This window comes from Drosophila montana, unplaced genomic scaffold (genome assembly GCF_035044405.1).
Source record: "Drosophila montana isolate Dmon_TW-CO22-7 unplaced genomic scaffold, ASM3504440v1 contig_2669_1, whole genome shotgun sequence".
NCBI lineage: Eukaryota > Metazoa > Arthropoda > Insecta > Diptera > Drosophilidae > Drosophila > Drosophila montana.
This window is the reverse complement of record NW_026997536.1, coordinates 32,513-55,863: the sequence shown is the minus strand read 5'-3', so window position 1 is coordinate 55,863 and position 23,351 is coordinate 32,513. Positions and strand designations below refer to the sequence as shown.

The 23,351-nt window shown below is 39.1% G+C and overlaps 1 protein-coding gene across 1 annotated transcript; it reads right to left on the bottom strand.

Moving 5' to 3' along the window:
* Positions 1–11,471: 11,471 nt before the first annotated feature.
* On the bottom strand, positions 11,472–13,436 carry LOC135429687 (uncharacterized). The gene is made up of 5 exons (XM_064684104.1): positions 13,023–13,436; positions 12,866–12,951; positions 12,561–12,644; positions 11,733–11,983; positions 11,472–11,663 (listed from the first exon to the last, which is right to left on the bottom strand). Exons 1-5 carry the CDS (start codon positions 13,429–13,431, stop codon positions 11,537–11,539), a joined length of 957 nt encoding a protein of 318 aa, XP_064540174.1. The 5' UTR covers positions 13,432–13,436; the 3' UTR covers positions 11,472–11,536.
* Positions 13,437–23,351: the final 9,915 nt, after the last annotated feature.

Genomic DNA, 23,351 nt, shown 5'->3' with positions numbered 1-23,351 from the left:
AGTTGCTTGTAAGATTTAACACTTATTTCCGTAGTAAACTGATATCTCAGTTATTTTAATTACAATTATTTCTGTTTTCAGTGAGTAAAGGCGGGATTGAATTTGTATGTGCAATTGCTGCCTTTTGCCTCGCAACCAAATTACACGAATAAATTTAGCAGAGCACAACACCAGATACTTTGCAGGGACACTTTAAGTGACTGCCAAGGAATCTCATAAAATATGATACAACTTTTTTTCTGGTGTGCTGTTGTTTGTTTTGTTTTGTAAACTTTTTTTGTTCTTCGTGTTTTGTGCTGCTCGGTTGCTCTTTTGCGCTGTTGTTGTTCATCTTGAGAAACAATTTTTTAATATTTGGATAAGAAACAAAAAAAATAGCTGGGCACATGCCCCGCGTGACTTGCAGCTTACAACGTTGCTGGGCAGCAGGGAAAAAAACTGAATGAAAAAGAAAAAAACGCTGAAGAAAATGAAAAATAATGACTTAAAAATACATAGGAAGCGAAGGCAAGTGCACAAAATGACATCCTGCACTGACTGGCCCGGTCATCGTGCACCATTTCGTGTTGCCATTCAGTAGCCATGGCGTCCTGCCACCCAACCAGGCACCCCCTTAGGCTGCCGCCCATTTAATTGTGTTAACATCGAGGCTAACTCAGGCATTGCCCAGCCGGGCAGCTGCCCGCTTTCAGCTGCTGTGTATGCGTGTTTTTTGAATGCCTGCCGTTTGTGGGTACATCAGACTAAATGTCCCCGTTCCCTCAGACGCCTGCCGTTGGTTATCATGCACTCACTTTGGCTTTTTGCTCCGATCGAGCGCCTTTTTACATAATTTCTGCCTCCGAGTCTGGAAGCTGGCCTTTTCCCTGCTTTACGCCTTCCGCTCTTTGACGTCCTGTGTCGGCCCACGCCCATGCCCGCCACCACTTGGTCTTGGGGCAGTTTTCCTGAAAGGCATTTAAGTTGGGTAAAGTATTTCTGGTTTAACTTTTCCGCATGCAAGCAGCTTCCCATTCTCAAGTTGCGCTTGCTTTGTTGGCTTTCAGTGGGTGCGGAGTGTTTTGTGTCGACTGCGGGGCTTAGTTGTGTTTGCGGTTTCGCATTTCGGCAAACAGTAAATAAGCGTGTACAAGCAAAAAGACCTAAACGTCCAAAGTAAATAAATAAGCGGCATTTCTGCTTTTGGCCAACGCTGTTGAATGCTGAATGCCGAATGCTGGCGTAAACTCTCCAAAACCAAAATAAAACTTTTGGTAATTGAATAACAAAACTAAACACAACAAAGCAAATAACTTGCCATCAGTCCAAATAAATGTCGCAAGTAAATAAATTAATATTGACTCTGCTGTAACCAAAATAAACTAATTTTTGCTGTCGATCCCGTCTTTTGTTTCCCATACTGTCCCGTGCGCTAAGATACGACCAGACTCATTTTAAGTTTTGAAAATAATTTTAATTTCGAATAACTCGGCTAAATACAATCTGTTTTTCGGGATATAACATGCCTTCCGCGACTCGTACGGACGGAAACTGTCGTTTGTTGTTCAAATATTTCCATTCTGAAAGATAGATCAAATTTGACAAAAATGGGCTTGGCTAAGGACCTTTACGATTTACGATTCGAATTCTGCGACCTGTATTCATTTACTCGAGTTAGGGCCATTTAAATATTTTCTAAATATTTACTTGTTCTCTTTTTTAAGCATGTTTTATTTTTTAGATGTATTTTTTATCCTTTCAGGTTCAAGATTTTCAAAATCTTCATACTCCAATCGGCTATATGGAGGCATTCTTCCTAAGATCAGATTTTATTTGCCCTAGATATAGTGCTTAAAAACTTAAATTAAGTAGGAAATAAATTAAATTAGCAACAATTCTAAGCTATACTCATATATGTTTATTTTGTAAGAGCAATAAAAAAAAAAAGTACAGTAAGTAACCCAAATAAATGTAAATATAAAAGGAGAAATAAAAAAATATATAAATTTAAAAACCAAACTCCTGTCTTTCTGGGATGTTTCAAGGGATATTTCGCTGAAATCCTAGAAATTAAAATTCTAAACTTAACGGTCTCATAATTTCACTGGGCTGGGTCGTAAGATTTTACCATAAGTTCAGCTAAAATACAAGGCGAACAGAAATGCACAGAAGGTCGACAAAATATCAGCGGAGAAAAAAATGTGTTGCATACACTCAAGGGGCACCGTTGGCATCCGTTGCCTGGCCACATTTGATCGAAAATTTTGCTGAAATACCAGGCGAACAGAAATGCACAGCAGGTAGACAAGCGATTTTCAGATGAAAATGTTAAGCTGCTGTTAACTTACATGCCTGCTACATAGACTGTTAAGTCGGCTGTTGAGGAGCAAATGCAAAATTAAGCTAAAATACCAGGCGAACAGAAATGCACAGAAGGTCACCACCAATTTTTCGAATGCAAAATTTTTGTTGCATACGCGCAAGGGTCGACCAAATTTTCCTTCGAAAAATTGCTGGCGACCTTCTGTGCATTTCTGTTCGCCTGGTATTTTAGCCTCATTGTGCATTTGCTTCATAACATAAAAGCCGACTTAACATTCGATGTAGCAGGCATGTAAGTTAACAGAAGCTTAACATTTTCATTTGAAAATCGATTGTCTACCTACTGTACATTTCTGTTCGCCTGGTATTTCAGCTGAATTTATGGTAAAATCTCGCGACCCAGCCTAGTGAAATTATGAGACCGTGTAATTTTGAATTTATAGATTTTCAGCGAAATATAACTTCAAATATCCCAGAAAGACAGGAGTTTGGGTTTTTAATTTATATATTTTTTTATTTATCCTTTTATATTTACATTTATTTGGCTTACGTAATGTACTTTTTCTATTTTTTTGCTCTTAAAAAATATATAAATATGAGTATAACTTATTATTTTGGCGTGTTTTATTTTATTTCCTACTTAATTTAAGTTTTAAAGCACTATATCTAGGGCAAATAAAGTCCGATATTAGGAAGAATGCCTCCATATAGTCGATTGGAGTTTGAAGTTCTTGAACCTGAAAAGATAAAAATATAAATAAATAATAAAACATGTTTTAAAAAAGAAGAATACATATTTAGATAATATTTAAAATGGCCAGAACTCATGTAAACGAAGTCCGTCATCATCTGAAATGAGAAACCATTTAAAGTACAATCGCTGAAAAATAAATGCTCAGAAACTGGAAAGCAACGCTTTTGCTATATATATTCATAAGTCGTAATGATGAGTTGGTATATAAAAGTATGAGCCGCTTTATCGTAATGCATTCGAACAGCTTAAATTTGAAGAAGATAAATGACATTCACTGGCTGCCAAAGCATTTAATTCGTTTGGCATTAGCCTCATCAGCCTAGCAACAGGATGAGCGGCAGCCAGCGATGCCAGGTGGCTTAAAACTATCTGTCCATTGTGCTCGAAATCCAGAGCCACGCTGCCAGCCGGAAAGTGTGCGTGCATGGTGCAAATTGTGGGTTCTCTCTGCTGGGTCAGGCTGTAAATGCAAATCATTATCAAGAACATTTGCATTGGAAATGCGAGCTGGATGGCAGCAGCAGCAGCAGAAGCAGCAGCAGGCGAGACACAATGGGGTCTGTCCACAGTTGCCGCAAAGTATCGGGCGGGGCCCAAATGGCCTATTGGCGCTATCTGCGGCGCTTTGGCGGATTACGAGCGAGGGTGCGTGTGTTTAACGCTAGACTATGTTTGGCATTGTTGTTATACTCCGGCTATTAGCGCTGATAAATTCACAGCCCAGTTATAAATACATATTTGAAACTGGCATTTGCATTTGCCAGCCGAAGCCGGAAATCCAATTTGTGGCCACGACTGCAATGCAAACAGGGTCAGCTGCGTGCCCGTCCAAATGATGCGACTATCCGCCATTCGGCAGCCAACATTCACTTGCCAATGAATAACTCATTGCGGCCGCGCCAGCAATGCGAATAAACGTTGCGCACGTGGCGTATGCGTAACATTTACACAATACTCTTATGTAAGCTCGAAAAACAACGACAAACTGCAAACAACTTGACAACGCCAGCAGCTCCATTAGATGCCGCACAATATGGGAAACACTGCGAAATTCTTTTGGGCAAAGTTCTGTTTTCAGTCCAAGAACTGAGCAAACTATGAGCAAATGTTGAAGTGTTTTGTACATTATTCTTAACTTTTTGGCGTTCGATAAGCGCTGACCAAAAATTATGATGATGACGACGATGATGATGTTTGAATAAAGATAAAAAGTTTGCTAGCCACAAATCAAGTCAAAGACATTTATTTTCAGTTGCTAGAAAACGAAAGAAAACACTTTAAAGACATTGCCCAAAAGCCGTGTAAACACAGTGGAGCTCAGCATTTAAGAATGTTTGATTAGCTTTCTTAAATGAAAGTGATAGTTTTTGTGCTAAAAATTAAAAATTAACTAAAAAAATTGATAATATGGAGCAGATGCCTTGTGAAAATATTTATATATATATATTATTATTTTATATTTAAATTTTTATTTTAACACTAAAAAAACATTTTTAAAAATAATAGAATATTATTTGACAGAAAAATGATAATAAAATTATTTTTAAATAATACTTTTTTTTCATATATGTGTATTCACTCTTATGTTATTTAATATATATATATATATAGATGTATATATATATATAGAGCCAAACATAAAATTGTAATGCCATGTAGCGCATTTCAATTTTATTAAGCGCAATTTATGTAGTCTCCGAATCGGTGCATAGAATAAAAATGCACAACTCGTCTGTGGCCTTAATGTTATTTTTTTATGATTTGATTTTATTTGGCCATTAGTTGCTGCTGGATGCTTTCGTGGCTCTAATTAAACCAATTGGCGGACAAATTTTAATTAGCAAGTTTCGACGGCAACAACATGCAAAATAACAATAAAAGTCGGCGGCATTTGTGGGCGCGTGTTTATGCCCAAATTCGTATTTATTGACAAGCAGCCGACAATTGTTTTAATTTTGTTGTGCACGGCTTGAGAGGGGTGTGGGGGTTGAACATTTAAAGGCTAATAAAAAAATTATTCGACAAGTGCAATTAAAAAGCCAATAAGGAGCGCAGCGGCCTGAAGCTATTTGAACTTGGCTAACTTTTTTATGGCCAGGCTAAATTTATGTCTAAGCATTAAGCGGCGATTTCTTAGCCAGGCCAAAGTGTCAGCCGGCGGGCAGCTTGGTTCAAGAACTTATACCCTATATTCGTAAAAAGTTGTTGAAGAGGATCTGCACGCTCCTAAGCCCTACCAAGATAGAGCATATTAACATACTCGCCAGGTGGCAGTCAGCTTTTAGGTATAGAAGAAAGAGTTCTCATATGGATTAGGGTATCTACTAGCCGAGCATTGCCGAGCATTCTGATTATTATTGACCTAGTCGTTTCAATTTTATGATGTTCTTAAAGAAATCTACGCATTGTGAGCCCGTAGCAACTGCTGATGCAAGTGCAAAATTTATATGCCATAAAATAAGTCCAAGTCCGAGCTTATTCGATAAGATAAAAAACTGAAAGGGTTTTGATTAAAGCAACAGCTTTGTTTACTTTACGGCTTTAAGTGTGCCAGATAGGCTTCGAGGTGCTCGAGGAGAGGCGGCATAGGAAAACGCGCTGCTCGACATACGAAAATCTATTAACGGACATTTTATTGATGAGGCCCCGAGCTCTGTGGAACCAATCAGATCAAGTCAATTAATCAATTGGGCTGCTAATTTGCTCAGACAATTGAATTCTCTGTGCGGCCTTGTGCTTTTGCTGGGCCAAGCTAAAGGCGCAGCAGGAGCTGCCAAGAGGATGCAGAAAAAATTGAGTGGCAAACTCAAGTGTGCGGCTCCTGCTGCGCAGCCTGACAAATAAATGGCCATAATAAAATGATAATAGTATTGGCATCAATCGAATATTGATTTGATGGCAACAAGCAGAGACAGTCCAGAAAGTGGGGGAGGCAGTCGGAGACCAATAAAAGATAAATGCAATATATATTTTTTTTTCCGTTAGGCAAAACCAAGTCGAATCGTGCGCTAAGTTGGCAGCTGTATTGGGATTGGGTGCGGACTCACATGCTGCAGGAAAAAAAAAAATAAAAAGGGGCCACGCAGGACGCACAAACGCAGCGCCAGCAATTTTCCAATTTAAGCAATTTGTGCCGGCCACCCAGGCTCAATAACAACAACAAGTAACAGCAAAAAAAAGAGCCAAAAAAAGGAGAAAATAAAAACATGGCACTACATCCGTAGAACCCAATAGCATACGATGGACAGTTGGAGATGGCGTCGATAAGTTCGACATGAAACTGTCTGAAACAGGCGCTATAAATACCAGCCGTAGTCGTTATAGTTGCCCCAGTAGCAGTGAGGGGGCCAGTTAAATTCCAGCTGCCAAATCGAGAGTCCAGCCGCACCATTTGGAACTTTGTATGCGCTTACAGTGGGTGCCATCAAATTCGTATTACGCTCAGGCATAAGATAATAAGTCCAAGATTAAAGACGCTAACGAGTGCGAAATGAGACAGCATCAAATGCTATCAAAAGGCCATTTGATTCGGCAAAAAGAAAACATGTGTAGCTAGGCCCAAGATATGCCACATAAATAGCCAATTATTGAAGATTTATATAAGAGAATATTTCTATAGAGGCAGAATACGGTTTATAGAACCAAAATACATAGAGAAATATTAAAGGGAAACAAACTGGGAAATTCGATGAGAAATTCCCAAAAGCATTCAATGGAAGTTTGTTAGGAAATTTAAAGGGACATTTTTAAGGCAGTTTGTAGAGGTTGTAGAAGAAAAAAAAAAATGAAATAATAATTATATGAGTCTGATATTCAATCAGACATATAGTAATAAAAGCTCTAGATAGGGAACTATAAATAAGTATTTTAAATAAAGCTTAATAGCGAAAGAAAGCAGAGCCGTAAATTAATCAATTCTTTTGGGACTATTAATCAAAGTCAGTTAAAAAAATGTTTTTTGCATGCTTAATTAATGTTTTTTTGGTTAATTACAGCTGTATGTTGTGTGTCATTGTGGACACACCCGAGGAGTGTAGAGCAGAGCAATCGACGTTAGCAAATCAAATGGATGTTAGTCCCTCTGACAGCTTGTTTACATCAACATCTCAGGAAGTCAGCAATGCGGCAACGTGGGGCAGTTACGGCTCGGGACTCCGATAGGACAGCAAACGAAGTAAAATGAGCCTATGCGGGCGAATTTCACAACCGATAAGACCCCGGCCGCAACCCTCGCTGTCCCCCCGAGGGGTATAAGTCGCCCCCGTTTTGAAGCAAAGCGGAAAGTAGTTAGCAGCCAAATGGTTTTCGGTTACTTGGCTGGCCGCCCACATACATTCGCTTGCCCATTGCCAATACGGAATGGACATTACGTCAAATGCAAAATGGAGCCACAGATTAACCATGGGAAAAGCATTCGGCATCCAGCATTCAGGATTCAGCATGCTGCACACGTGTTGGAGCTGTTTGTGGCACTTATGGATTCACATTTCAATTAAATATTTAGGCCTGAAAACCCCTTTTAAATAATTCAATACGCAAATCCGCACATTTCATATAACAAAGAATTCTCAATAATTTACTTTACGTGACCCAAACACAAAAATTCCGCGCGAGTTTCGAGCTGCCTTTGCCAACAGTAACGTGTTCAAGTTGTTTATTATTTTATATTTTTGCTGAAAATTCGAAAATTTGAAAATTTCAACAGCTGCAAAGTTGTCAAAATTGGGCGAGGCACATGAAATATAAAATAGCAAAAGCAACTGAGATAGACACTGGTTAAAGATATAGAGAAAATGAAATGAAATGAAATGCAGATGGTAAAGTGCACGGAGTTCGATTCTAGACTTATGAATGTACTGATTCCAGATTCAGAAATTAGAAAAAAGTTAAAGTAGTTTTTGCAGGGAGTTTAATGTTAAATATTTTGAGTTCAAGTTTAAAATCAGCCAAGAAAAGGAAGCTGTTTCAGGTGAAATACTGAAGAATAATTCAATGAACTTAACAAAAAACGGTTAAGTGAAACCTCATTAGACCTGAACTCCTTCGCAAATAAACTCAATCAAATATTGGGGGAAAAAGAGGCTGTTAAGAATGTTTTAAAATTTAATACAAAATCAAATAAAGTCCGACTGGCAAATGCAACATAATCTGTAATAATATCGAAAACAAAGTCATAAAAGGAAAAACTTCGGGTTTTGTTGCGTGTTTCTGCATAGAAGCATAGCGTGTGGCGTCCTGTTTTTTTTTTTTTGGAGAGGGATTCCAAATTGGATGCGGATGCGAATGTTGCGGATGCTTGCGCCTTCTGATTTTGGCTTTTTTTTTTTTTTTGGTGACGCCCAAAAGCCAATAATGTCGCGTATTTCGCTGCTGACGCTGATGGTGACAACCACTGACATGCCCCCCCCCCCCCCCCACACACACACACACCCCGCCCACACACATGTCGCTTGGGGGCCTTTGGATAATGGTTTCGTGGCATAGAGCGGGGTCCTGCACGATCGTGTGCGGCGCGGGGTGGGGTCCAGCGGTGCCCTCCTCAGCGCCGAGGCCCACAAAAAACCAAAAGCAAATTTGGCACAGTGTCACACGTTATTGGTTTTGTGTCGTTTCTAGTGTATCGATTTAACTGCCGGCACAGCGACACGCTGGGAGCCCTGCGGCACGGCGTTTCGCTGCGGTTTGTTTGGGTTCCGTTCATGTTGTTGTTCAGGTTGCTGTTTTTTCTTCTTCTTCTTCTGCTTTTTTTTTTGCCCAGTCCTGTATTGAGCCTGCAACGCGTTGTAGTTGTCAGCGGCAGCAATTGCTGTTGCTGCTGCTGCTGGCAGGAAATTGTTGTATGCAAACATTAAATTTTTAACAGGACTCTTTTTTTGCCTTTCATTTTTGTTGTTATTTGTGGCAGTCATTTGAACAGTTTATCCCCGAAGAGGGAAAAAAGCCCACGTCTAACAAATCAGAACAACAATAGCTGCAAAGCTCTCACAGATTACGGCAAAATTTTGATTTTGTTTACTCGCCAATTGTCACATTGCCTTAGCTTTTATTTTCTAAACGGATATATATTTTCTATATTCGGATTGTTTCATTTATTTATTTATTTAATTTTTATTATTTGTGTGCAAAAAGCCCATCGAATATATCAAATAGCTTCGGGCATGAATTTAAGTGTTGCAAAATAATCAAAATCAAATATTGTAAAATAATTGGCATTAAATTGTTCATTTTGCTTTCGCAGCTTTGTTAATCAATTTAACGCTCAGATGACAGAATCACTCCGAATAGAATAATAATAGAGGCTCGAAGCATTGTAGAAAATATATAAAAAGCGAAAATTATATATATTCATCGCAAACTCATCTGGATATAGTTGTATAAATCTTGAAATCTGTATAAACACACACAAATATTTAGATTTTTGGCCTGAAACAACAGAGGAGCTCCTCTTTAAACTGTTTACACAGCACACAGAAAGTGGACTCTTGCTTGTTGTTTGCTTCTTATTCTAATGTAAATTCTTAAAATACAATAAAATATATATACACTTAGCATATTTATCATACATTATTGACCTTATGCATTCTTCCCTCTACTCATCTGTATGTCTAAGTTTCCCTTATCGTGTGGAATCGGACCAAAACATGTGAAATAATTTAGATGCTGTATACCTTTTTTGTTTAAACTAATTCTTACTAATTCCGACGCAAAGTCGGGTTCTAATTCAGTCAATGCAAATCGAATCAATGGTTTAATTTAATTAAATTGCATGCAACAAACACAAATTTAAAGCCAGCGTGTAATTAAATGCAGCTGCCAGCACAATGCAATATTTTGCACACTGCGCCCCATTTTCTGCTGCTAAAATTAGATGATTATTTAAATTCGATTGTTTCAGTTTTGGGCGACAGGCTGGACAGGATGATGCTGACAGGGTATGACTGTTCGGGCGGGCAAATAGCAAATTGCAGCGCGCAAAGCGCGACAACTTCGCGATGTTGTCTGCACTCGCTGTCCGAAAAGTTTTCTCAGCCAGTTTCAGTTCTAATTAGCGCTCTCAAGATATTCAACACTCAGCGTAATTAAATGGAATTTTAAGCGTTGCAGCGTGCCAGTTCGGCAGCAGCGCCTTTTAATTACTGCCGAGCTGCTGCCCCACCAGATAGTGGGCAAATATGCAGTTGTTGGTAACTTCATTGCGACAAGCTGCAACAGCAACAACAACAACAACAACAACAACAACAACAGCAACAGCTTAAATGACGGCCAACTTTTTGGTAAACGGCAAAACTTGGCTGGCACAAATTAATCATAACTTTGGAGGCTGCCGTTGCTGCTGCTGCATTCAGCTGCTGGCGAATTGGGAATGCAATAGAAGTACCAAGCCCGAATATCCTCTCCATCTGGCAGCTGGCATCACCCGCTTGCTGTCTCGCCTAGAATGTTGCTGCTTAGGGCCATTAAAAATGTGTTAGGTTTTTGTACAGCACCGCCAAGGTGCAGATATGTAGCACGTCTGCATTTGCATAGACTTTCATTTGGGCGCGCGTCGTCACTCTGACTAATAAATTTCAGCAGCTCCTCAACATTTATCAAAATGGCGAAAGTTTGCAAGTTGCAGCTACAGCTGCGCAGTGTTAGACAAAACAATTCTTCGACTACTTCCGTAGCTGGCTGGAAAACTTTGGTAACCTCAAAAAAAAAGTTACCTACATACACCCGACAGCATCGTTGAGTATAAGCCGTGGCGGTAGGGTTATATATCTATACGTGTACTTGGAGTAGCAGCTAGTGCTTAATCCTAACTTAAGGAAAGCTTGACTAGTTTAAAATAAGAATAATACAATAGCAATAAAATAAGACAATATACCTACAATTCTGTCTTAATTGACATTCGCTTTAGCTTCTATCAAAACATCGTTATTATTTAACAGCTTTTTTAGTTCAAATTCAAATGCTGCACTGCTTGCTTCAACAGCATACACCTGCTTGGCAGGCTGCTGTCTGCTGCCAGACAAAAGCTGGTTGTCTTCACACGGCATGGCAAGCAGTGCACTTGGCGCTATGAAAGCAGTTTAATCGTGTAAAAGTTACGTTACAATTCAAATGTTTAATAAACAATATTAAATCAGAGTCTAAAACATATGTACGCTTACCCATCGTACATTAATTATGACGTTAAGTTTTACATTTATTTTACGCATCGCATCAATTGAAATTTAACTGGCATTTGATTTAAGAGAGTTTGTATATGTTTTAATTCTTTTCTTTCGTAGTCAATTACAGAAAAATGGCGCGTTTTGAGAAACGCAAATTGTTATTGCGATTGCATAAGCATTGTAAATAAATACAGAATTTAAATAAATAATATAAATAGCTAAAACCTAGTTTCAAGTAAGCACATAAATTAATTTAATTTAATTTACTTTAAGTTGTCCAGTCATACGCACTAAAAAGCAAGTAATTCGTAGCACCCGTCACGCCCTAGACTTCATTGCACTCCAGATACAGCTGGCGGCAATCGAAACCGGAACGCCCTCTGCGTCCGGCATCGTACAGATGCTCAAAGCTGGTATTGCTGCTGCGGCCGAGCATATAGCTAGTGGCATAGCTGTTTCGAACAGGGTATATACGGATTGAAATACATATGCAAATAGGAAATATAGCAAAGACAACTCACGATCCCAGTTGGCAGAAGATGCTGCTGCCGCCAATTTCGCGCACGCAGTCGGTGTTGGCATCGCACATGTAGCGCTGCATGCACTTGTCCTCTGCGTTGCGGTAGGTGCGGACGTAGCCCTTGAGGAGCGCAATTCCGGCGACGGCCGCGTCACTCACCGAGTCACGTTTGCCTAGGGAGCGGGCGGTGAGCGAGCGGTGTGAGAATGAGGTCTTCAGTGCGTCCAGCAGATTCATCACGATCTGTATGAACTGTGAATGGGAGCGTCGAGAGTTGGTAGAGTGTGATGGCAAGGTGTGCGTGTGTGTGTGTGTGTATGAGAGGCAAGGCAATTGGGAAGCATTAGTCAATTAGTTTTGTGCCAATACAATAACTATGTATATATAAGTATAGCAGTGTACGTGTAAGTGTGTGTATGTACTGTGTTGTGTTTGTATGTGTGCTTGAAACTAATTTATACATTGACAGCACCATGCAACAGGGCGAAGCTGATGAGAAATACCTTTTTAAAGTTCTATTTTTGCGAGTAAAGTAAATTATTAATATTCCACAGCTATTTCACGTTGGTTAGCGTTTTAATTTCAGGGCAATTACAGTAAAATTCGTATTATAAGCTGACAAAAGCTTCTTGATTTAGTGATTGGCAAGCAAGAGTTAACTGCTTGCAGCCAATGTGTGATTTGAATTGTTTAAAACTGCTTTAAGCCGAAATTCTATTCCACTTTCGGAAAAGCTCAATAAATAAGAAAACATCAGCTCTGAGCGCCCTAATTTTGTTGCATAGTGCTATACGGTGTGCGCTTGGTGTGTAAGCAATAATGGTTTTACCTCGCCAGCTTGCTTGGCCATCGAGTTGACTTGATCTGGATCTCTGGTGCCCAACACGGACGACAGCACAGCCGCCAAGATGCCCTGTGCGAATTGGTTTTTAGGTTGAGGAATAGTAGGAAATAAATACATAATACAAAACAAAAAACAAAATAAAATAAAAAAGAGAGCAGGCCAAACACCAGATGAGTATAAGTACATATAAATACAAAACAACTGAAAGCGGCCAAAACACAACTCAAAATAAATGGCACAAAAGCAACAAAACAAAGGTTGAAAATAAATGGCAAAAAACGGGCAATTACCTGCATCGGAGAGCCACCGTTGTCGACCTTGTCGATGCCATCGCTGGGCGCACCGCCGCCCAAGAGTGTGTTGATAATGCGAAGGCCTGCACAAGAGAAATCAGATAACTAATATAACGAAGATACATACTCGTAAAGTATAGTGTATACTACGCACCCATCGAGATGACATTAGCCCAGGGGCTGCCGCCCAGACCAATCGAGCCGTCGACATCGTCCGACTTGGTGGGCGCATTGGCGGCGTTATTGAAGAACATGGTCATCACCGTGGACAGCATGTTTGACCAGGTGAAGCCGCCGGGTCCGCCCACGCTCTCCTGTATCTGATTGCCCTCAATATCATCCTCGATGTCGTCCAGAGCCACCTTCTTGGAGGCATTCGGCTTCACGGCAAACTTGCGGGCGCTGCTCTCGGGGCGATAAACTGGCGACTGGGACTGCGACTGGGTCAGCTGTTGCTGGCGCTGGTACAGCTCCTGCTGGGGAAAGGCGTAGGTGAGCAGCAGGCAGTTGCTGGCCACTATGGAGAGCAGCAGGTACGCATGTAGTTTGCGTTGATTCAACATGGCGCTGTCTGCAAAATAGAAATAAGCAAAGCAAGTTTGCGTCTTCAGTCTTTCGTTTTACGCACTTCAAAAATGTGAGACCCCAATCGCAAAGTCCACATAACACTTTCACATTGCCCAAGCGCAGACGGGTTGTTTGAACCTGCCCATGTCCCGCGCATACAAATAAGCCCAAAAACTAAAGCTAACAAGAAGCACAAAATAGTGTCCACTGCGCACGTGCAGTTACATGAAATAGTTGGCCCAATTCATGCGCTAAACGCATGCGTGTGTCCATTCCGCAAGACTCAATTTAAATGACATAACATAAAATAATTTAATGAAGACTCAAGAGCTTTGGGAAGTTTTTAATGAATGTCATAAGAACTCTTTGGTTTATACCTTTAAAATAACAATTGAATGCCAGATAAATGATTCCGGAATAATGTGTTTGTAAACAAAATTCATTTACCTCTCGACCAAAAAGAATAAAACAAATTCACACGCCAAATGGAAATTTCCGTGAAAGAAAATATGAAAGTTGTTGCGCTTTATTTAAGCAAAGAGCGAACCACTTCCGAAACAAAAAGACAAAAACAAGTCTAACTGCGCGTAATTAAAATGCCTGGCCTCAGAGTAAGAGTCTCGGTCAAATTGAACCTGTTCCCAGTGGCAGGGGCCATATTAGAGATCGGCAAGAAAGCGGCTAAAGCCACTGAATTGGTCAAGACCGGGCAGCCTAAACAAGACAACACCCAAGCGCTGGATTCATAAAAAGAAGAAATACAAAACCAGATGCTAACTGAGCTGGGATAAATATATTAAGTACTTGTTAGGCTGAAAGAAAGCAAGCCGCCGCGAGAGGTGGCAAAAGCAATTAGAGCCACAGAGAAAGACTTCCTGAAACTGGAGTTAACACCAATATTCGCCTCGATATTCAAATGGGTAAATTAGCTGTGAGTTCTCGGCTGTGCGGCACTGCCCGCTAGATGAAGCAACAATCTTTGAGTCTCAATCGACGCTTTGCTTTTTCTGGAACCAGTTCAGCTGTAGCGGTTCTTGCGCACAGATGTCATGCAGCACGTTACCGTTAAAAAATAATAATGAAAAAACTGGCCAGAACGAGCCATGGAGAATGCCAATAGCTGAGCATCGAACAGGGGAGATGCGATTGCATTGATTTCCATTTAATTGCCCAACAACCTGTTGCCAGCAGCGGAAACGGGTCAACTTCTGCTGCTGCTGCTGCTGCTGCTGCTGCTTTTCATCTTCTTATATCACATAACGGCTATCGGATTTACCATAGAAATGTAAATTGTTTTGAGATGCGATCATCAATCAACATTAGACGCGCTTTTTATCGCGCCTGCGACACAGTTCCACTAAATGTGGATCGCTTTTATAATTATTGCATCTATGTAAATTTAGAAAGCTGTTAGGAACGTGCATCAGCACTTTGAAACGGTCACTATGTTCCATGGGAATGTGTGTTTTTTATGCCCTCTTTCCTATCTTTTTGCCGTGGGGCGTGAGCGAGCGTTCATCCGTGCCGTGCATCACACGATGGCGTCAATCAATGATTTAGTTAAGAGTTCTCAGTTATATAAACGTGCGTAAAATATGCAAGGGGCGAGATTCAGAGAGATTGCCTTCAGAAGCTCATTGAAATCTTCTTTAAGGTTTTAAGTATTAACTCTATGGCTAATTAAAAATATAATATTAAAAGTAGTATTTAAATTTGCATAACATTTTATGATATATGATGATATGATATGGAGACAGAGATAAATATATAATAGACTATAAGAATCTGTTGCTCGAAAGTAGAGTACAGCATGAAATAGTGTGTACAAATGTTCACCTGATAAAGCGTGGCCTCTATACAAACACTACCTGTCGTGTTATTGCCACAATTGATGGCCAATTCTCGGCAAAACATATTTAAAAAAAGTCAAGTCAATAAACAAAATACCCAACAAAAATACCCTGTCAATCATAATATATTAATTAAGTAAATATAACAATTTACAGTTGACTCTGCTTTTGAACCCGCGAACTCTCTCATGTTAGTCCGATACTGCTTTTAAAATTAATTCCCACTTGAAGGTCAAATTTTCCATAACCCAAAAACTTCAGTTCAGATTTCAGCTTCGAACGGTTGAGTCTGTGAGTTGGTCACAGTTCGGTCTGTCAGTCAGCAATCGGGATATTCAGTTATATGTATATACTTATAAATAAAGATATATAACATATATAAACAGATTATATTAAATTCTTTGCTCAACCTAAACTCAACTCAAGATTAGGCGAATGGGGCGTATGATATGATATAATATTTTTATAACATTAAGTATCCAACGTCTTGCTTGGGTAGTCAGCACTTTGTTTCAGCTTCAGCGATTTAGCTTGATATATGAAGTGGACTGAGATATGATTGGTTTAGTAGGCAATAAAGCTAAAAGCTTTTACTCTCTTTAAGGCTAAGCATGCAACTCTTACTTTCACGGTCGGCAACAACAATTCCATTAAATGTGGCAATTAAAGAAGTATTTTTTTATTAAAGAAAAAAACAAACATAACTGTTACCAATAATAAAAAGTAATTTACACATATGCGTCGACTAAACGCAATTAAAGCTTTTTTTTTTTAGATACAATTACGAATGGACTTGGACACAAAATTAGAAAGTGTAGAAAAACCGCAAAAAACGAAACACGCGCCAAATGGCTAAATGTTAAGCTGTGTGGAGGGGGAGGGGGAGGGGGGGGGGTAACTTGGGGATAACTATATTAGTTAGGGGTTCTTTGGTCAAATGTGCCGCAAATTTATTACAATTCATCTTCCATCTAACATACTTCTCACGTCTCTTCGATGTGCATTTCGTTTTCAATGCGGTCGCCACCTTGGCACGCCCCACTGAGCACTGGGCACAAAGCACAAAGTCAAAGCTGAGAAAGTATCTTCGTGATTTGCGGTTGGGCTTCTACCTTTCTTTTGCATGTACATACATACTTATATATATATGTATATGCTTATATATCACTGGGGCTTGGAGCTGGCGCTAAGCTTGGATGTGCTGAATCATTCTGTAAGAGCCAGCTTATCTTGTGGCTGTCGTTGTTGTTGCTGCTGCTCATTTTCGGTTAACACAAGCTCGGCGCAGTCATCGACTCGTTTGTGGCAAGAGAAACTCGAATATGTGTGTGTATATAACACATACACTCGCGTGTGCTTTGCGGCGTTTCACTTTCTTTTTGGCCAAGAATTCGAGTACCTTCAGGTTTATTGACCACAAAAACCAAAAGTAAGCCAGGCGCAGACGCAAATCCCGCTCAGTTTGCATTTATAGTTCAGCCTGCGCGACTTGAACTTTCCAGCAAGTTTGTGTCTTAAGTCTTTCGTTTTATTCGCTTTTCGCTCAATGGTCAAACACCTCGACGTGCAGTGCCTAACGGTACACTGCGTCGCATTTAAATGCGATTTGGAAAATGCGACATTTTTGTTGTTGTTGTGTTTTTGATGGACTATTTGGTAACAACAGGTGCCAACGGGTTTCTGTTGCCGTCAGCATTACAAACGCATCCAAAGCCCAAATGACGCAATGCGAAGAGCATAATCGAAGAGCCATTCAATTTGCATAGGCATCTGTTTGTCATAGCTGTATTCGAGTAGATTGCGGCTTGCCAAGATCAAAGGAAAGCTGCTTGTGACAGGCAACAGCTGCAACAGTTGCAACAGCTGCCAGCATTTTATTTTTACTTTTACCTGACCCCAATGGGCATATAACTTATAAGCGCCACGAAAGCAGAACAAATTGCAACTGTCATTAGGTATTATTATTATTTTATTTTGTTTTATGTTCATTTTGCAGCTGCACTTGATGCCCGAATTGCAACTGTCACGATTTGCTTGACAATTGCCAGAGTCAACGGTGTGAAAATTGTGGCCTTGTTTTCATACAAGTCTTCAAATTTCTAATTTTAAATGCACAGATATATAAATATGTTTCATATTTTTTAGGCATCATATAAATTTGTATTTTTCAATATTTTTATATGGAATATAAACGCAATATTAAATTTGTATGAATATCATGGGCTTAATGTTGGTAGCTGATATAATTTTCATCTGTTTAATGTTTTTTGAATAAAGAAAGTTGGCAATTTGAAATTGATTTTAAAGACTTTTAATGCAAGCTGCGTTGTTTTTTGATCAAAGGCCCAATATTTTCAATTTCGCTTTATTTTATGAATTATTACTTTACCATCATACAATGTGTTTAATGTGACTGGCCAGATATGTATAAAACAAGCAAACGCAACTTATTAAGCAAGATTTTCTCTGTAAATTTCTAGATTTTGCTATTGTATTATTTCAGAAATAATTGGCTTAAATGTCTTCAAAAGTTACTCCGAAGCATTCAATTTATTCACGCCAACAAAATGGATTTTATTTATGAAAAACTTGATATATATTTTTTGTTTTAAATATAAAATACTTTGAACTTTTGAATTAAAATGTAGTTTTTTTTTTGGAATTTTAAAAAGTTGAAAGCGATTTTCCAGCAGATTCGTTTTTTCTTGAAGAAATATTTTTATTTAATATTTCATTAAAGTTGTATGTGCCTAATTTATTTTCTTTTATATGCCTAAATTATTTTCACCATATTTATCAATAAATTTATTTATCTGAGACAACAAAACTTGCTGCAGCACAAAACTAACAATTTAGCAGTTATCCAAATTGATTGAGCACGCTTAAACGGCTTGAAGAAAAACTTTCACCACCAACCGGGCAACAACAGCAGCAACAAAAACAGCAACAACCACAGACCATGTTGACAAAGTAGAAGCCGCACAATGCCAAAGAAACCACCAACAACAACAACCGAAACAACAATAACAGCTAAAGCCACAAACAAATGTCTTGCATGAATGAAAGTTACAAAAAGACTTGCTTTAAGCTAGCACAGAGGGGCGTAAAGTAAGAAAAAAAATATTATAAATATATTGAAGTCAAAGTCATGGAGTTTATAAACCAAATTGAGCAAAGCAATGTGGCTTAAAAATGGGTTAGGGAGAGAGAGAGAGAGAGAGGGAGAGAGAGATTTGCCTCTTGTGGGCAATTAATAATGAATAAAACAAACATTGAATTCAGCATAGAAATCAAGTCAAAGCGCAGCCCCAAGCAAGGCGTTAATTGGCATGCAAAGAGCCAAAGAGCCAAAGAGCCAAAGAGCCGCACTTGGCCACAAGAATCAGTTCATAGATACTCACACACACATATATATATAAACACACACACGCAGAGCAGTATCAAGGCCACAGAGCTGATGTTAAGGTGCGGGCTTTTGAAATTCTTTAGCCACAAATTTGGGTCAGTGGGTGGCCCAAAAAGTGGCAGCCAATTTGAAGCATGCCGCATGCAGCTTGAGGCTTGGCTCAATGCACAATTTCCATAAGGCAGTCAATGCGTGCGCCAGTCTCCGTCCCCGTCTCCGTACCCGTGCCTGCTCAACCCCTGCCCCAAACATGACCAGGTGCTTCTGCTATGTGTCTGTCCGGCTATTTGAGCCCGGTCGTTGCGTGTGCTTTGTTTGCTTTGGCCTTTTTCATGCAAAGTTGTTAACTCGTTTAACAGACAATTTCTTGGTGGCCGTTCTTAAGAATTTGTACGCTACAGGTTCTGTTATTTCTTGGCCTGACCCAAATATTTTCTAGCTGTTGCTGTTCTTTCTGCCCGATTGCATAAATCACAGTCACATCAATTCGTTTGTGTTCCTTAAATACCTTTGCAAAACTGATTATTTGCCTTTATTTTAAATCAATTATTTGGCTATCAACTGCAGACTACCAAGTGCGAAAAGCTAAATGCTTTTCAATTTACACAACCACACATTAAATGAAACAAGGGCCTATTGTATATTAATTGACTTTAGGATTTAGATTGCAATGGAATTTAAATTGTATACAAGCAATTATTAGCTGAGGTTTTGAAACTTTTTTATAGATTGTATGAGGTAGAGATTGAAGACAGGGTAAATTATTAACCGAATGTTACCGAATTCATGATTTCATTTTATGATACGCTTTTATTTGGCTTGGAAGACTACCAAAATTTTAGTATATTTGCTTGGTTATCATCTGTTAAATTAGTTTAGAATTCAACATAGATGCGCATGAATAAATTTGCCCTGTTCAAATTTGTAGTCGCAATTTTAAGTTTCCATAGCACTGATGCCCCGAAATTGTGTTCTTTAATGACCAGTTTTTTGCTTAACAAACTACTCGCATATCAAATTATATATTAATATCAGACTTCTAAATCTTAAGCTCGTTTGGTATAAAGTTAAGTTCTTTAAATAAAGACATAATCTCATATATTACTCTATACTTGCAGGGTATTTAATTTATACATTTTTTTGAGCTGATATAATTTTGAGTTTTGGCTATATTTATATATTTTTTTAATGTCTGAAGAGTATTTAATATTTATTTATTTTCTTTTTTAGCTGATATAATTTTCAACTCTTTTTTAATATTTTTTTTGGCAGTTTAAAGCTGAAATTAAAAACCTTTGCATATTATATTAAAATATTTGTCTTTAGGTCTTAATCAGGCTTTAATTTAATTCGTGGAAAAATCACAGAAACGAAAAATAAATATAAAACTTTTACTTTTACATATACTTTTCAACTGAAATCCTTTAAGCCCAAATTCCATTTAATATTTACTTGAAAATTAAATTAAAATATATTATTGTTATTAAACCAAGCATAAAAAATAAGCTGTTTCTTACCTGATAGTTAGTTGTAGTCTAGCAGTTGCTAGCGTTTAAATGGTCCAAATTAACTATTTAAGCTATTAACTAGCAGCTTGTTAAAAAAATACGAGATGCACAAGGATCACGCAGCTCCGTTCACTCGCTCGAAATTTCGTTGCGCACAATTTTAATTTCGCACGCGATTGTCGAAAATGCACAATTCACCTGTTGCACTGGTATTGGTCACCACGTTAATAGTTCGAGTACAATTTATATCTCTTTCTCTTTTCTTTAATTTGGTCAAAAGACTTTCGTTTGCTTCAAGATGCGTCTCAATTTCACTACGCGTGTGGTTGTTATTGCTGTTGCTGCTGCTGTTGCTGCGGCTGCTACGGCTGTTGTTGACGTCTGAAAAGGCGATCGCCTTGAACTTGCCTTTATATAGCCTGACCCATTTTTTCGTGGCGAAGAAATGCAGCGAACCGGCTGCGCAGCTCGCGGCGACTGCGCAACGGCAAATTTGGTTCGACGCGCAACATGTTCGCTGCGCTGTCGAACTGAGACGATGTTGCGTCTGCGCAGATGTGCTGCCTGCGTTTGACTTGGGCGCTAGTAATTAGCCATTCGCTTATGCTTCTTTTTTTGTCCTCTTTTGTGCTGTCGTTTATTGCTCTTTGCCGCGGGTGATTTACCGTTGTTTCTACCTGCTCATCTTTGCCAAGGTTTCGTTTTCATTTGCAGTTGTCGATTTACATTAACGTGTATTTCTGAGTGCGTACAACAGCTTCCAAGTCGCTTTGTTCAATCTTAACGACCCCGACAAATTACTCATCCACCTTTTGTTGGAGACAGACCGAGGCTAACCTTGACTAGGATAACTTTTCCAATGTTGCGCAGCGTTGCGATGACTGATTGAGGCCATAGTTGACTCATGGGTTAAACACAGAGGAGTTCCTAAAAAGATAAAATAGTTGAAGCTCGGTTTAGCTGTGATCAATTACAAAACTTTACCTAGATATATGAAACAATGCAAGTATTGAAATCTACAAAATATTTGTTATATATGTATTCTAGTTTCAACAGCATGCTTGCATGTGCAATATAAAATATTCCTAATAAAAAGCACATACAACTTTCTAGCTTATCCAATTAAATAATAAATTCAATATATAAGAAAATATGCAAAAAGCATAAAATCCATGTTAGTTGAAAGTGTGTTAAAAATTCAATGAATGCAAAAAACAATTCATTTGAACGAAATGCGAAAACATTTTAAAGGATTTTGTGAGCAAACGAAGAATTTGGTCAGCAATGAAAACAAAAAAACAACAAGAAACACGCAACGGCTAAGTACACATGTGTGTGTGCGTGCATGTGTGTGCATGGGAGGGGATAGGGTGTCGGCATGGCGGGGCATATTTACCAAGGGCAGCCGGTGCTTGCATACAAATTTTTCAGCCAGCAGCAGAAGCATGGCCTCAATATACCCCCTTACATGTTTTTTTCGCCTCCTTTGCTTCTTTTGCATTTTCTTCTTCTTCGTCTTCGCCCGGCCAGCGGCACACGTGCAAAAAAGTTAAGCCGTTCGAGCAAAAGTTTGCCAAACAGCCAGACGAACGGACAAGGTATTAGAACCCTTTCGAAATCAAATCTGAAAGTGGCGGAGCGAACGAGCGAGAGCGAGAGAGAGAGAGCTGAAGAGAAGCAAGCGTAAAGAAAAACTAACACAGACACAGCTGCTCGGTCGCCAGCTGCATTTGTATGTGTTTACATTTAGTTGTATTCGATTTGCATAGCAGATTTAAGCAAGAGTTCAGACGAACTGGAGAGAGAAAGAGAGTGGGGCGGGGGAGTGAGGGTCACACCCAAATCAATGCCAGCTCTGCGGGCAATCAGCGTACAGCTGGAGCCCACTGGCAGGAGCGGCAGGGGTAGTCGGCGCTTAAACGCCTTCCCTGTTGGTTATTAAGTGGTCTTAAAGCCGATTGGGCCAAGTTTTGTCCTGCCAGTGGCTTTACTTATTGAATAAATGTGCACGGATTTATGCAAATCCCAACTACAGCACCTGCCGGGCTGACCTGTCCAGCTGACCTGTCCTCCCTCGTATATTTGCACGGAACAGGCTGACCATTTGCCATGCGCCTAATCCGCCCATAATTGTTCAACATTTGTTATCTAAACAGTGACTGCCACAGTGACTGCCACTGCAACGGTAACTGTAACTGTAACTGTAACTGTGACTCTTCTAACTGACTGTAATCCATGGATATGTCCAGAGTTTAGTTGTTATTATTTATCTTTTGTATTTGAATTTTCTCTGCACATTAGCGTAATTATTTGTGTTGTACGTGTGTGTGTGGGTGTGTGCGAAAACCGGTTGCCAACAACTGTCTAAACATGGGCACACAAATTAGTAGCTTAACATTTGACATCCCTATTGACTTTGTCAGCCATGGCCAGAAATATGGTTTACACTAATTCAATTGCTTTGGGCCAGATGATAAATTATGATTTAATTAGGCAAATTATGCGCTTATTTCTTACTATACTAATTAAATTTATCTTTCCGCCACTAAAACCTCTATAGTTTAGTTTTTATATTTCCCATGAAATTTAGACTTGAAAAGTCCTGTTTAATCCAAACCCATCTCTTCATCTAGTGGTCATTTTTCTCGAGGATTGACTCTGAAGTAGGTATATTTTCCTTTATTTCAGTAAATAATTAACTTTTAAAAGCTTTGGAATATGTGCAATGTATTCCAAAGCAATGATTGTTGAATGTAAAATGTTATTTATATAAATATATAATTTTTGATAACATATTGATCAATATGTATGCCTTTCCCATTTGATAATTGGCTTGATTATCTTTATAAGTCTCCGTTGGGCTTCTCTAATATAGCACTTAAATTAAGTAAATATCAAAAGTTCTCAATTTCAAATCTTTCCAAGTTTTATAGAAAATGAAATTGGACTATTTAAGCGCTTGATTGTGTATCAATTAGCGCACATTTTAAAATTCTCTTTGTGTATTTGCCTGGCGCATTAGCACGAATATTTGTCCCGGCGCCTGTACCCCCCACCCCACTTCACCACATCATACGCGACTTCGCTGCCCGCACAGCGTCTGGGTGAAACCGAAAAAGTGACCCACATTTCGTTTATTTTTTCTGTGTACG

Excerpts from the sequence above, each read along its gene's own strand:
- LOC135429687 (XM_064684104.1), bottom strand. The coding sequence starts at position 13,431 with ATGTTGAATCAACGCAAACTACATGCGTACCTGCTGCTCTCCATAGTG. Across the intron at positions 12,952-13,022 it reads GGCTAATGTCATCTCGATGG|GCCTTCGCATTATCAACACA; the intron begins GTGCGTAGTATA and ends TCTCTTGTGCAG. Across the intron at positions 11,664-11,732 it reads ATCTTCTGCCAACTGGGATC|CTATGCCACTAGCTATATGC; the intron begins GTGAGTTGTCTT and ends TGTTCGAAACAG.